At 40.8% G+C, this 14,743-nt stretch overlaps 1 protein-coding gene across 2 annotated transcripts in view; it reads right to left on the bottom strand.

Moving 5' to 3' along the window:
* Positions 1-4,374: 4,374 nt before the first annotated feature.
* Positions 4,375-14,743, bottom strand: part of KDM5A (lysine demethylase 5A) — an 85,844-nt gene continuing 75,475 nt past the window's right edge. For both annotated transcript variants that reach the window (XM_039547080.1, XM_039547090.1), the window contains 2 exons: positions 11,782-12,192; positions 4,375-6,257 (listed from right to left, as the gene is read on the bottom strand). In XM_039547080.1, coding sequence (XP_039403014.1) covers positions 6,045-6,257; positions 11,782-12,192 — 624 coding nt within the window. In that variant the 3' untranslated portion in view covers positions 4,375-6,044. The remainder of the gene's footprint in view (positions 6,258-11,781; positions 12,193-14,743) is intronic.

Genomic DNA, 14,743 nt, shown 5'->3' with positions numbered 1-14,743 from the left:
TACACATACAATGTAGAGTAGCTATGGCCTTTTGTCTTGGTTCTGAAAACTTGAAAGCACATCAAATAAATTAGGTACACTCCCTCATTCATGAGAAAGTAAGTACATCTAGCATTTCAAAGGGGTGTTAACCCGAAAAAGCAGCAATCAATAGTTGTCCAATTCCAGTAGTTACCCACTGGCTTTTTGTTTACAATTCTCTAAGCCTGCAAGGAACCAGCAGAGCAACTGAACACTCCATTCTCTGGCTGGTGATTCTTCCCCCGTTGGCTCATATATTCTTTGGAAGGCACCAGGATGAAGATTCTCCATATCCTGGCTCAGAGGAACATGAACATTCACCTTGTTTGCTAAGGCTTCCTCTGCAACCATATTTTCCCCACTGTCATGGATTTTAGGAGTTATGAAAGAATGTAAGAGAACTTGGATTTTTTTTTTTTTTTTTTAAGATTTCTTAAACCGAATAATTCTACTTACTGAAGTGTTCACTCACTGGTGACAGGTCCTTCTATACGGAGACACTAATTCAGTCCTGATTAAAAGAAGGCAAAGTACCAACCTTTTTAGAATGTAAAGGAAACTCAGACTTGTCTTAACTGATTTACCAAAATAGCGGGTTAACAAGAGGGATGTTTTTAAATTTGGAGTTTCTGGTTATGATGGGATGCAAAGAAAGTATATAAATAGGAATGGAAGTTCCTGTTCAGTTTTCGATGCATCACTCACCACTCCTTTGCCACAGTTTAACTGATGCAGTTACTGTACTACCATGGTAGCATTGTCTGAAATGCTTCCAGTTCCACGCGCAGGGCCAGTTAGGCAGAACTGCAAGGCCTCAATGCATGGATCAGATGATGGTGTAGGGAGGAGGGGTTTAGATTTATTAGGAACTGGGGAACCCTTTGGAAAACAGGGAGCTTGTAGAGGAAAGGATGGCCTCTACCTAAACCAAAATGAAACCAGACTGCTGGCACTTAAAATTAAAAAGGCCATAGAGCAGTTTTTAAACTAAGGGCTGGGGGAAAGCCAACAGGTGTGGAGGAGCACATGGTTCGGACAGATACATCCCATAGGAGAAGATCTATTAATGGAGATTCTCTATGCCCTAGTAAGGAGGAGAGGATGGAAGATGATAAAGTATGGGTAGGATCTGATGAGAAACAGTCAAATGAAAAAGAGTCCCATTCAATTACATCATGTAATGGCAGACAGCTAAAAAGTGACAAGTTCTTAAAGTGCTTATATACAAATGCTAAAAGTCTAAATAATAAGATGGGTGAACTAGAGTGCCTCGTATTAAATGAGAATATTGATATAATAGGCATCACAGAAAGTTGGTGGAATGAGAATAATCAATGGGACACAGTAATACCAGGGTACAAAATATATTGGAAGGGCAGAACAGGTCGTGCTGGTGGGGGAGTGGCACTATATGTGAAAGAAAGTGTAGAATCAAATGAAGTAAAAATCTTAAATGAACCAAACTACCACAGAATCTCTATGGATAGTAATTCCATGCGCTAATAATAAGAATATAGCAGTAGGGATATATTACCGACCACCTGACCAAGATGGTGATAGAGACTGAAATGTTCAGGGAGATTAGAGAGGCTATAAAAATAAAAAACTCAATAATAATGGGGGATTGCAACTATCCCCCGTTTGAGTGGGTACATGTCACTTCAGGACAGGACACAGAAAAAGTTTGATACCTTAAATGACTGCTTTTTGGAGCAGCTAGTCCTGGAATCCATGAGAGGAGAGGTGATTCCTGATTTAGTCCTAAGTAGAGCACAGGATCTGGTTCAAGAGGTGAATACAGATGGACCGCTTGGTAATAGTGACCATAATATAATTAAATTTAACATTCCTGTGGCAGGGAAAACACCACAATAGCCCAACATGGTAGCATTTAATTTCAGAAATGGGAACTGCACAAAAATGAAGTTAGTTAAACTAAAAGATACAGCACCAAAAGTGAAATCCCTGCAAGCTGCATGGAAACATTTTAAAGACACCGTAAGAGAGGCTCAACTTAAATGTATACCCCGAATTAAAAAACATAGTAAGAGAACCGAAAAAGTACTACCATGGCTAAACAAAAGAAGCAGTGAGAGGCAAAAAGGCATCCTTTAAAAAGTGGAAGTTAAATCCTAGTGAGGAAAATAGAAAGGAGCATAAACTCTGCCAAGTGAAGTGTAAAAATATAATTAGGAAGGCCAAAAAAATTTTGAAGAATGGCTTGCCAAAGACCTAAAAAGTAATAGCAAAAAAAATGTTGAGTACTCAAGAAGGATAAGAGATTGTGGAGAAACTAAATTAATTCTTTTCTTCGGTCTTCATGGAGATTCCCAAACCTGAGCCATTCTTTTTATGTGACAAATCTGAGGAACTGTCCCAGATTGAGATGTCATTAGAGGTGGTTTTGGAACCAATTTATAAACTAAACAGTAATAAGTCACCAGGACCAGATAGTATTCACCCAAGAGTTCTGAAGGAACTCAAATGTGAAACTGCAGAACTACTAACTGTGGTTTGTAACCTATCATTTAAATCAGCTTCTGTACCAAATGACTGGAGGACAGCTAATGTGATGCCAACTTTTAAAAAGGGCTCTAGAGGTGATCCCGGCAATTACAGGCTGGTAAGACTGACTTCAGTACCAGGCAAACTGGTTGAAACTATAGCAAAGAACAGAATTGTCAGAGACATAGATGAACATAATTTGTTGGGGAAGAGTTAACATGGTTTTGTAAAGGGAAATCAACAATCTCCTAGAATTCTTTGAGGGGGTCAACAAGCATGTGAACAAGGGGGATCCAGTGGATATAGTGTACTTAGATTTTCAGAAAGCCCTTGACAAGGTCCCTCACCAAAGGCTCTTAAGCAAAGTAAGCTGCCATGGGATAAGCAGAAAGATCCTCTCAAGGATTGGTAACCGGTTAAAAGAAAGGAAACAAAGATTAGTAAAAATGGTCAGTTTTCCGAATGGAAAGAGGTAAATAGTTGTGTCCCACAGAGTCTATATTGGGACCAGTACTATTTAACATATTCATAAATGATCTGGAAAAAAGGGTAAATAGTGATGTGGCAAAATTTGCAACAATACAAAACTATTCATGATAGTTAAGCCCAATGTTGACTGCAAAGAGCTACAAAGGGATCTTACAAACTGGGTGACTAAATTTCATCTGCCATTTTGTTGCCCAATGTTGATAAATGCAAAATAATGCACATTGGAAAACAATCTCAACTATCCATATAAAATGATGGGGTCTAAATTAGCTGTTACCACTCAAGAGACAGATCATGGAGTCATTGTGGGTAGTTCTTTGAAAACATCCACTCAATGTGCAGCGGCAGTCAAAAAAGTGAATAGAAAGTTGGGAATCATTAAGAAAGGGATAGATAATAAGACAGAAAATATATTGTCTCTATATAAATCCATGGTACGCCCGTATCTTGAATACTGCATGCAAATCTGATCGCCCCATCTCAAAAAAGATATATTGGAATTGGAAAAGTTCAGAAAAGGGCAACAAAAATGATTAGGGGTATGGAACAGCTTCCGTTATGAGGAGAAATTAATAAAACTGGGACTTTCAGCTTGGAAAAGAGAAGACTAAGGGGAGATATGATAGCAGTCTATAAAATCATGACTGGTGTGGAGAAAGTAAATAAGGACATGTTATTTACTCCTCCTCATAACACAAGAACTAGGGGTCACTAAATGAAAGAGGCAGCAAGTTTAAATCAAGCAAAAGGAAGTATTTCTTCACACCACGTAGTCAACCTGTGGCACTCTTTGCCAGAGGATGTTGTGAAGGCCAAGATTTTAACATAGTTCAAAAAAGAACTAGATAAATTCATGGAGGACAGGTCCATCAATGACTATTAGCCAGGATGTGCAGGGATGGTGTCCCTAGCCTCTGTTTGCCAGAAGGTAGGAAAGGGCGACGGGATGGATCACTTGATGTTCTGTTCATTCCATCTGGGCACCTGGGATTGGCCATTGTTGGAAGACAGGATACTGGGCTAGATGGACCTTTGGCTATGACCACATCAATTTCTCACCCCAAGGCACTCAATGCCCTAAAATGTCTGCCCTATCCCTCTGTGTCTAAACTCATTATTTCTTCTGCCAAAGGCCCAGGCCGTCCCCTTTAAATCAGTCCCTGCCACCACCACCACCACTTCCCAGGTGTCAGGAACAGACAAGCAGTCGGGTGAAGTTAATCTAGATGAAGCAGACTGAGCTGACTTTCTAGTTACTTTTTTGCCTGGAAAATGTTGGCTGGTATCTGCCAGCTAAAAAACCCTCCAAAAATTGAAGTACAAAAAAAGGGACACAGAACAGTCAAGACAGAACACTTGTTTTTGTCAATTTTTTTTTAAATCCCAGCCCAGCTTCTACTAAGCCTGGACACTACTTACAACACTCCTAGAACTGTAGAAGAATGGAAACACAACAGGGAAAGGGGGGCAAGACAGCACAGTGGCCAGCTTCAGACACTCACATACATAAAGCCAGCAAAGACTGGAGTCAGCAAGGCCCAGGTGCCCCGCTAACAGGAACAATCCCAAACACGAAGGTAGCACGTGAAATGTATTTACCTATTTAAACACAGGCAGCTGGTTAGGCTAGGATGGGGAAGATAACTGCTAATTCCTTGTACTACAAGGAAGGAATGAAGTAAAAAAAACCAAGCCCGTGGGCAGGTTTTTTGCTTTGTGAACCTCTGTCTCTGTGCTGCTGGTAACAGTGGTAAGTATAAAAAAATCAAAGAAAAATAATCTATTTATAGAACAAGTCAGTAGTCTGAGACATTTAGAAAAAAGTAAAAACAAGTCCTTTTTAAAAAATGGATTTACTAAAACAACTGTCACCCAGGATTACCCCACGTCCTCTGTCCACCGGCAAAGCCGGGGGCAACTTCCAACAGGATCTGCTGCTGATTGTAGGCAAAGCCAGAAGGGAGGGGATCTGCGCTGTGATCAGTATCTGCAGACTGCTTGCTGGTATCGCTCAAGGCCATGCCTGTAGCCTCGTGATACTGGAAATACTTGTGAATGGAAGTTTTCACAGAAGCACATGTCAGGGTAACCCGTGAGGTAAGTGGGCTGTCCTCGTTCCTCCCCATCCCTAGGCACAGATCACGCTGCTGTATCTCTCCACCAGCTCCAGCCTGTGTCAAACAATTGTAATATACAGGAGCAGGGAACACTAACAATGCCTAGAACAGGAGAGATGACCCCTGTAGAGAGGGAAAGTGCTCTTTGCTTTCCAACCTCTGGCATAGATTGACATCTTAACTGATGCTTTGTGGCCCTCCTCAGGACAGGGAGATTGACTTTCCCCGTCAGGGAAATATACATGATGGGGCGGGGCGGGGCTGGGTGTCTTTTTGGTAAACAGAACTAGTGCTGATTTCTGAGACCTTGAGCTCCTTTGCCCTCTAACTACAAAAGAGACACTAAGAGCTATTCAGCCACCCCCTTCCATCCCTATAATGTAGTGTGAGCTGCCTGGCCATTGAGGCAGGTTCATTATTCCCATACATTTCCCTGTTGGCTCAGTTGGTATGGAGAGACCACTGGGCTGAAGGCAACTTCCAAATCTCTGCATGGACAATACGACTCCATGGAGCAACCTGGTAGGGCTGAGAGCTCCAGCCAATGGCCACCAATTCCAGGCCAACCCCACTTCCTGTTTCACAGATGCACTTCTAACACACCCAAGTGTCTAATCTAACAGCCCCATGTCTGCTCAGTCTCTGAAGGCGGCACCCACTCAGCTGGGAACACTTTCATTTAAAATATTGGCTGGAACTCCCACAGAGGTGGTGTCTGCATTGATGGGTTGGAACCACTGTGCCTCTGACATCCCCGTTGTACAGAGGAAGCCAGCAATAGGGGACCATCTCTGCTGCAGGGCTGTACATCCTTGGTAGTGAGGCTGAGTGGCTACATTAGCTTCAAACACCCTCTTTCAGTAGGGTCTCGGTGGTCCGTTTTCCCCAAGTCCCAGAGAAACTGAGTAGCTGCTAACTTGTCTCCTTGAGATCTTCCATTGGTAGCTTGTAGCTCAGTAAGAACGGGGGAGGTGGTGCATGAGCTGGGCTACTTGGGCCCTGCATCGGTTTCTTTGCGCAGTTCATACAGATGTAATCCTCATTCTCTGCCATTTCTGGAGAGACGCCAACACAAACTTGATGAAACCACTCGTCACAGCCACCATCACACTGCACCCAATCTACCTGCAAGAGACAAGATCAACAACACATGAAGAACACTACAAGGGAGAAAGATGTCAGATTCAACTCTCCAGACCAGTGTCAGAAAATAAGCGTGGGACTCTGCTTGGGTAAACAGTCAATGGCAGCTAAAGTCATTACAGTTCTTTGCTAGGACCAAACCAAGGAAGATAGTTAGACAAACTTGGCATTGCCTTCTACAGCTGCATCACTTCACACTCAACCTGTATTGTCCTGAAGATGCAGAAGCTGCATGGTTTCAGTGTGGCCTATAGTTTAGGTATGATTTCAGTACAGTTGAGTAGTATCAATAGACTCTGATAAAAAGGATCACATCATATAACGTGATGACTCTCTTCTCAGTCAGATGTGGGGAATTTTATAAGTCCAGCTTGCCCAAAGCTACCTGCACAATACCCAGCCTAAACATTCAGGAATGTTCCTCCAAGATAATCTGTTGTATATATGTCAATATCTCCTTAAGTACCCAAGAAAGCAGAAGCACACAGGTTTAGTCAGTTGCACAGGGCAAACAAAGAGCACACTCAAAGGGAATTAATTAGCACTATCCTGATTCCTAAGGATCAATTACAATGGAAATGTTAGGGTGAAAACGCCTTTTGAAATCCAGGAAAACCTAGAATACATGTTATCAGAGGGCAAGGACATGTGACCAGCCCTTGGGAAAGAGCAACTACAGTGCCTATATGGTGACCACTTTTCAGACAAAAATACTGTATTTATTTTCATTTTTTTGCAGTAAGTATCCTCCCTCCCAGCAGAATCCAACACAGATAACTGACAGTTTCTCATTTAAAATATACTAATTTACCCATTTCTCTACTCTCCCCTTCTTCAATCCCACCCCCCTTCTCTCCCATCTAGGTCACCTCCATGAATTTCAGTCCAGCTGCCTTCACCTAAATAGACGGAGAGGATGGTACCAACCAGGACTCAATGTGCCTCCTGAGAAATGCATAAATCATAAATTATCTACCAAACCTCTGTCTACTACAAAGACCCAGTTCTTCTCCTATCCTAGGCCAGGATACTCTCAGTGCCATTCCAGACTCCCTACTTCAACTACCTGATCACTTTACACCATGAGGTGTTTTCTGATTTTTATTTTGAAAAATGGCAATTAAGCTCCACTTCTGTCTCCCCTTGTGAATCTTCAACATAACACCAGCTCAAACATGATTCGTCAAAGCCATTATTCTTTTCTGAGCAAAAGCACCTCCTTGCTTTACCTGATCCTCCCTCACTCGTGACCATGCTCCCTAGCCTCCACAATATTCTGGAATAAGAGGGTTTCACTTACCACTTTACCTAGACCATCGTCCTTTTGATTTTCCAAGTACTAAAACTGTTCGGTTTGTCTCCTCGCCTATGTACATTTTCAGAACCATCAGTCACTCTTCCCTGAGGACCTTCAGCAAGGAGCCAATGATCTTCACTTGGTACAAGAAGAAACTAACGGCTTTGCTGTTCCCTCACCCTTTCGCTAGAGCTCATCTCAAAGTATTTCTTTTCTCCCTCCTAGACTTTTCATTGCTGGATTCAACCATTAATATTTTGATCCAGCTGATCAAGCGACATGTACCATCTACCAGTTAAGTTTGACATTAAAGCTTAACTCCAAATAATGAAGCCCTTTCCTAGGGGAAAAACCTTGGTCCCATGACGATCTTCTAACATTCCCCCTAACATAGTCCTACCTTCGCTTCCAGGCCCAAGTTGGACAACCAATCATCTTTGACTTGATCTAAGTTTTCTTTGTTCTCACATTGCACAGGCAGTAATAGGAAGACTTGCAATCTGAGGAACCCTGCCAGAATTCATCCCCCCTTCCTTTGACCCTGTCTCAGATGACATCCTTACTCACTACCAATTGCAATCTTCTCCCTACCGTTTTCTTAAATTTTTATTCTTAGACCCGGGAGGGCGGGGGTCTAGAATGTGGCTGTTAGGCTAGTCTCGCTCCAGGAAACAGAACAACATTACTCCCATCTTCCTGGTTCCACCAACTTACTCTGCATATCAGGATCCATTTCAAACTGCTCTTTAGTATTCCAAACACTTCATGGAGTTGGTCTACCCAGATTTATTTGGCTTCTTTCTCACTCTGAACTTTCTAACCTCCCTCAATTTCTGTCCACAATTAGGGAGCGCATTCGCTGGTGCTATCCTATTTAGCTGAAATTCTTCCCTGCCTCCTCTCAGCTACCAAGTCACTTCTTTAATTTTGCCTTAAATCCTTCCTTTATTCTTTTATCTCATGTTCTTCCTCCCCCAACACCTAATGCATGTAGAAAACTGCAATAGCACATGAAGGAAGCTGTTAGAAGTGGATATATACTTTCACGCCCTCATGGAGTCTTTCAGCACATTGAACCTAAATTACAACAAAGCCCTCAATTTCTGCAGCACACTGAATTTTTTGCAGCAGCTTCATGTAAATGCCAAAATAGACATTTTAATTCAATTAAATACAAAAATGAATAATACAACATTGCAGAGATTTATATTTGGAAGATTATTTTTGCAACCATAAAGACTAAAGTCTTAAATGAAAGTTTAGATTCTGTGGCCAAACTCTGTAGCCGTGTGGATTCTGCAGCAGAAGAATTTCAGAAAACAAAGGAGCCTAATTATTGCATTTGGCCAAGAAGGGCCATATAAACTTAGTTGCACTACTGCTTCCAATAACCTTAGACCACGTAAGAGTCCAAAACTATTGAGCTGGTAGCCAGTGGCTGACAAAGTTACCTGACTTACTTACAACTCTGATGTTGCCATACATTTAAGGGGAAAATACCCTAAACTTTTAGATGAATTTGCTGTAGAACAAAACAAACAAATCTGTTCAAGAGAAACAAAAGTAAATTAAAACTCTTTAAAAGCCCATAGGCACCAGCAGGTCAACCATTTTCTGAGTAAAAGATTTTAATTTGAATGTGATAAGAAGAAACTGGAATCAGAAGATTAAGGAACTGCCGTATTAATAAAAAACAACTTACTGGTACATTTATCAAAGCCATTAACTGCTGGAACTCTGCTTATAGGACAACATGAAACTGAACTCAAGATATACTGGAAAATAACTGAAATTGTAACGTTTTTGAAGCAAAGCAACAATTAATGATCAAAATTAACTGAAGGTTTTACTTTAGTTCATAATCAAACTATATCTGTATCAGTTGAAAAAGTGACTGATAATAGACATTAATGCCTGCAGTTCCAGGAATTTATTCCCGTGGGGAATTCTGCACTGAAAAATTTAAAATTCTGCATATTTTATTTGTCAAAATAATGCAATATAATCAAGCTGGTTTCAATTATTTAGGTAATTTATTTAAACTACAATACAATGGATGGAGAATGGGAGTTGGGAGCACTGGAGGAAATCCCCAAACCCCCTTGCCTAATAGTAATGTAACTAGCTTTGACTCTTTATTTCTAGTTATTAGTCAACAAATATGTGCAGCCACATGCTCAGTGTTACATCATAGGCAACTGGAGAGCAAATGAGGGCTGGGGAATCAAACTCACAATTTATATTGGCTACTGACCATATCCAGAAAGGTCAGTAGCTAACAGTTCATGGTGCACATTTTGTTAAGAAATTTTTTCAGTCCAAAAATATAGACCAGTTCTAATCACTAAAGCATCATACTGTTCTTTAAATCACTCTGGCAATGTAAAGGAGCCTTAAAATTTTTACACTTGTTTTATACTCTTGGGGGAATTCACAAAGACAATGGGAACAATTCACTAAGTGGGCAGGCTGCTACATTCTGCTCTTCCTGAATAGACAGCCTGCACCACACCTACCTCCTCAGACACACCCTGAAGCCCTGCCCCTCCACGCCGACCATGCTGCAATAGTGAGCTAGAGGGACAGAGTGTTTCTCTCTCTCTCTCTCAGTCTCACACACACACACGACTGCCTATCCCTTCACACACCACTGGTGGTGATTTACATATCTACTGGCTAGTCTGGGCACCTGAACCGACCTGTCTGTGCTGCTAGGGAGGGGTGCGTGACTGCTCTTGTGGCTTCCCTTTGCTCCCCTGTCAGAAGTAATTTTTCTGCAGGAAAGCAAAGAAATCTGCGGAGAACATGAATTCTGCACACGTGCAGTGACACCAAATTCCCCCAAAGTAAGGAATTATATTCCAGTGTTGGTCATCTTCTATTCACAGGGCTAGAACATTTTTTTAAGTTTTATTTTGTATACATACATATACAAAAATATGTCTGTCTATCCTACAAAAAATAGCAATTCTAAGGAATGTTCGGACTAGTTTAAGAATGCTACACATAATGCTAAGAATTTGCTTGTTAGTATAGCTTATATCAAGTTGATTTAAATGAATACGTACTTTATCAGAACGTAAACTCAGAGACACTACTCCTTTACTAGGAACCTCACTTCCAGTCAAAATGTACTAATTCTGCAATATCATTTATAAGATAGATGGGAAAGAACTAGATATCAGTGGAGGATTTTTCTCTACAGTATACTATTTTCTAGCGCTTTGCTCAGTTTATAGTTTGTTTTTTTTAAAGTTCCAAGTAATTAGCCTTTACCACTTCAATCATGACACTAACTCCACAACCCCTGTCTCAAAATCATATTCATGCAGTCCTGTACCTCTCACTGAATTCCACAACAATAATTTCACAGCTTCTATTAGGGTTTTCCTGTGGAAAAATTCATTTTATCTAAAAAAAAATAGTTTGAATGAAGTATGATCACCTCCATCAGTTACTCTGAGCTAAAATCAGCTGCTTAGAAGAGCCAAGACCACAACTGGAAACGACCACGGAAGGCGGATAAGATTTCTTTTGCTATAATCTGATCAATTCCCCAACCACTGTAGATTTACCTCGGACAAGAAAAGTGGGGCAGTACAGCCTGCGTTTCATTCAACCCACTGCCTCGTGGCTCACAGGCTTTATTTAAGAGCTTTGGAAGATTAATTTTCATTTATGGGACTGCATGTCCATTTCAGACTTTCGTTCAGAAACAGACCAGGGCCAGGAAACAATTCTAGCTAAAACACAGAATTAACCCCTGTGGGTCAAGTCAGCATGTCTTTCACATTATTAGCAACAAAGGATATAGAACAGTAGTGGGCAACCTGTGGCTTGTGGGTGGCATAACTTTTCCATTCAGATGGAAGAATTACTCCCAGATTCTACCTCCCCACCCACCCTACTCAAACAGCTTGAGGCAATATAGAGAATGCTGGGTTTAGTTCATAGTCGCTATGCAGCATGCTGATGCTCAGAATTCAATTCCTCAGGCTTGGAACAGATGGCAGGTCCGTATTCTATGAGCTTCTTTGGCCTGACTGCTCAGTATTCTAGAAGTCACACCTGCCTACTAGCCTTCATTATGTCTAGCATATTAACTACATCCCTCACTGCTGCTCAAAGTTTGTTAACCTTAAATGACTCTTAGAGGGGTTTTCATTACCCTCCCCCAGTTGCTTAAGGCAAAACTAAGTTAGGACTCACCTTATCCTTGCAGGGCCTTTGGCAGTTCTGTGCAGCGCACACAGCATTCTCATCATCAGACTCCTCAGCTCCTGACCAATCATACTTAGATGGGATATCCAGCACCTTTTTCTCTCTCTTTTTCTCTGTGCTCTCCTTTGCCAGCTCCACTTTTGCTGCAGCTGCCTTCTCTCGCTTTTTCTTCCGCTCCTCTTCTTTGGCCAGCTTCTTGGCCAACTTATTCAACTCCTTTGTCTTGTCCAAGGTTAGCTTCAACTTTTTCTTTTTGGGTTTCTCTAGTTTCTTCAGCTCTTTAGACTTCTGCTTCACTTCTCCAAAGAACTGCTCTACCCTCTCCAGTTTCCGCTTCCGTTTCCGCTCAGAAGAATCTCTCGCTCTCATTTTGAATGGTTTCTCATCCAGGCTGTCATCCTTCATAAAAAGGAGACGAGATTTAAAATATATATATCAAGAGAATTCCACATGCTACATTCCCATGGTCTGTTGGAGACATCCTCCCACCTTCACCTCCCATTACCCACGTTTTGGGTGCAGAAAGGACCCTGCCTGACCACCAGGCAGGACGGCAGAATCTGAACAAAGGGGACTCTTTCCTAGCTTTCAGCTTGCCAGAGTAAAGTGATGAATGAAATCAGATTCAACTGTGTAAGAAGAGAAAGGGTTAAGAATCAATGATGGCCTATGGAAAAGCAAAACAATCTAAGAGAAAGGATTTTGAATAAGCAGTTGCTATACTTCGTTGAGTTACGTAAAAGATATTTGTAGGAAGATGAATCATTTGTTCCTTAAGCGTTTGTCTGTTCTTGCTTATTCCCAATCCTAGGTTGATCTGGCTTGTGATAATTATTTTTACCAAAACTCTTATTACATAATCCCATACTGGTTTTTTCCTCACAACGCCAGCCTCATTCATTTCACATGTTGAACAAAGAATGAGTCACGGTTGTGTGAATTGGTCTTAGGTCCACTCCAGAGCCCCTTGCCTCATTCATTCCAGAAGCTGCATAGTGTGTATGAATAAGTTATGCATCTTCTGGGAGAGAAAGCAAGCACTTGTGGTTAAACTGAATTGGAACTCAGGATACCTATAAGCTTTCTAAGGGACCTCAGGAAGGTCCCTTAATCTTTCTGCCTCTTTTCTGCATCTGTAAAATGGGGAATAATGAGGATTTCTGACTTCATGTAGATGTGGAGGATAAAATTATTTAAGGCACATTGATGAGCTCCACAGACAAGGATTTCTGACTTCATGTAGATGTGGAGGATAAAATTATTTAAGGCACATTGATGAGCTCCACAGACAACTTCATAGAATAGAGAATTCCTTATTCACTTAATGTTTCAATAGTATGCATTAAATGAGGAATGGGGTTACATACTGAACAATGAGGATAGAAAGAAATACTGAATAGCTGCCTCATTCCCTGAGCACATCTATCTTATATGCTAAGTAAGGTATGGTTCTTGAAGGAAAACATAGTATGTCATCTAATAAGAATGTAGTGTAATGCCTGCACACAAATGGGCAGAGTTAAGGTTTTGTGTGCAGCCATAAATTTATTACCATTTGTATTGTCATAGCACCCAGGAATCTGTCATGGATGAAGTCCCCATTGAGCTAGGTGCTGTACAAAGAGAAAAAGAGTCTGCACCCCCAAAAAGCTTCCTTAATGATTTTCTGACCGGAGTGCTTTGCTCTGTAACCTTAATATTCCTTTAATATTGTTTTAATGTGGAATGATTTTGAAAAAATGGCCTGAGTGCTAGGAAATGGCTGTCATTGCACCTCCAAGCAAAGTAATTTGTTCAGCAGACACAGCCTATAGCTGTCTATAAAGCAGATGAGTTTTTAGGTTAACCTTTGGGAAAGCTTGTTTTGGCCAAAATGACTAATTTTAAATGGAAAATCTTTATATGCTCATTTAGTTTGCATAGGTTCTAGTTGAGGGGGTTTTAAAATGGAAATTTGTAATGAATTTGTTTTAGGCTCAATAACTGCATCAGAAGTTTGATAATAAATAAAGGGACTCTTGCTTTACAAATGATTTGAAGCATGCAGTTAGTCTCTGTCAATGTAACTAGATTTTTAGCACATGGTTTGACTGCAAATGCAAGGCTCCTGTACTCATGCAAAGGAGATGGTTTATTTTGTGAATCCTTTGGATGTAAATATAGGGCTTGGTGCTAACGATGTTAACTGTAATGGCAATGGTTGCCTGTTTTTTTGCCCCACCAACCCTTACCTCTGATCTGAATCAGACCTTTAATATTATTCTAAAGAGACACTGGTGCCACCTGTGGCACTTAGAATGTATTTCAATTTAGAATCAATTCTAGATATGCATCCTGTATTTCTCTCTACCCTTAAGGCATCTTCTTGAAAAAAAGACCTGTTTTTAGAGTTCACCACTTGCTGTTTTGTATTTCTCACCTTAAGTAACAATTGGTTCTGCAATACATATGCAAATGGGAGCAGGAGTTTAAGTTGCACAGTTTTTTCTTCTCGTCCCCCACCCCCAAAATTTTAAATGTGGACAAGCATGTGTATATACACAATTTCCTTTCCGACCAGTAAAATATTGCACACCTGTAATAAGTGGATACAAAGTTAGACAGTCGGGGCAAGAGTTACGTATTTTGAAATAATTGTCTTCCCACTGTCCTTTCCAACTGGTTCAGATTCTGAACCATTCATTCATGATTTCTGAATGCTTTGCTCTGCAATTTTAATTTTATGGTTTGGTGTATGGAATTTCCTAGTTTTTTACGCAGGTTTTTTAATAAAAGCAATTCCACTAACTTCTGGACAGAAGTAGAATGTTTTTTACTGTACAGTAAGCACAATCAATGAGGCAGGAGTTCTTGCTATAGCATATGGAAGATGACAAGGTGTCTCTGAAAAGACCTGCTATCAGATGCCCCCCTCAAAGGAATGCTGAGCTGAAAAGAACGATGGAAGAAC

This window comes from Mauremys reevesii, linkage group 1, assembly GCF_016161935.1.
Source record: "Mauremys reevesii isolate NIE-2019 linkage group 1, ASM1616193v1, whole genome shotgun sequence".
In the NCBI taxonomy this organism is placed as follows: domain Eukaryota; kingdom Metazoa; phylum Chordata; order Testudines; family Geoemydidae; genus Mauremys; species Mauremys reevesii.
Note: the sequence above shows the minus strand (reverse complement) of the source record. Positions and strands in the feature narration are given on the sequence as shown.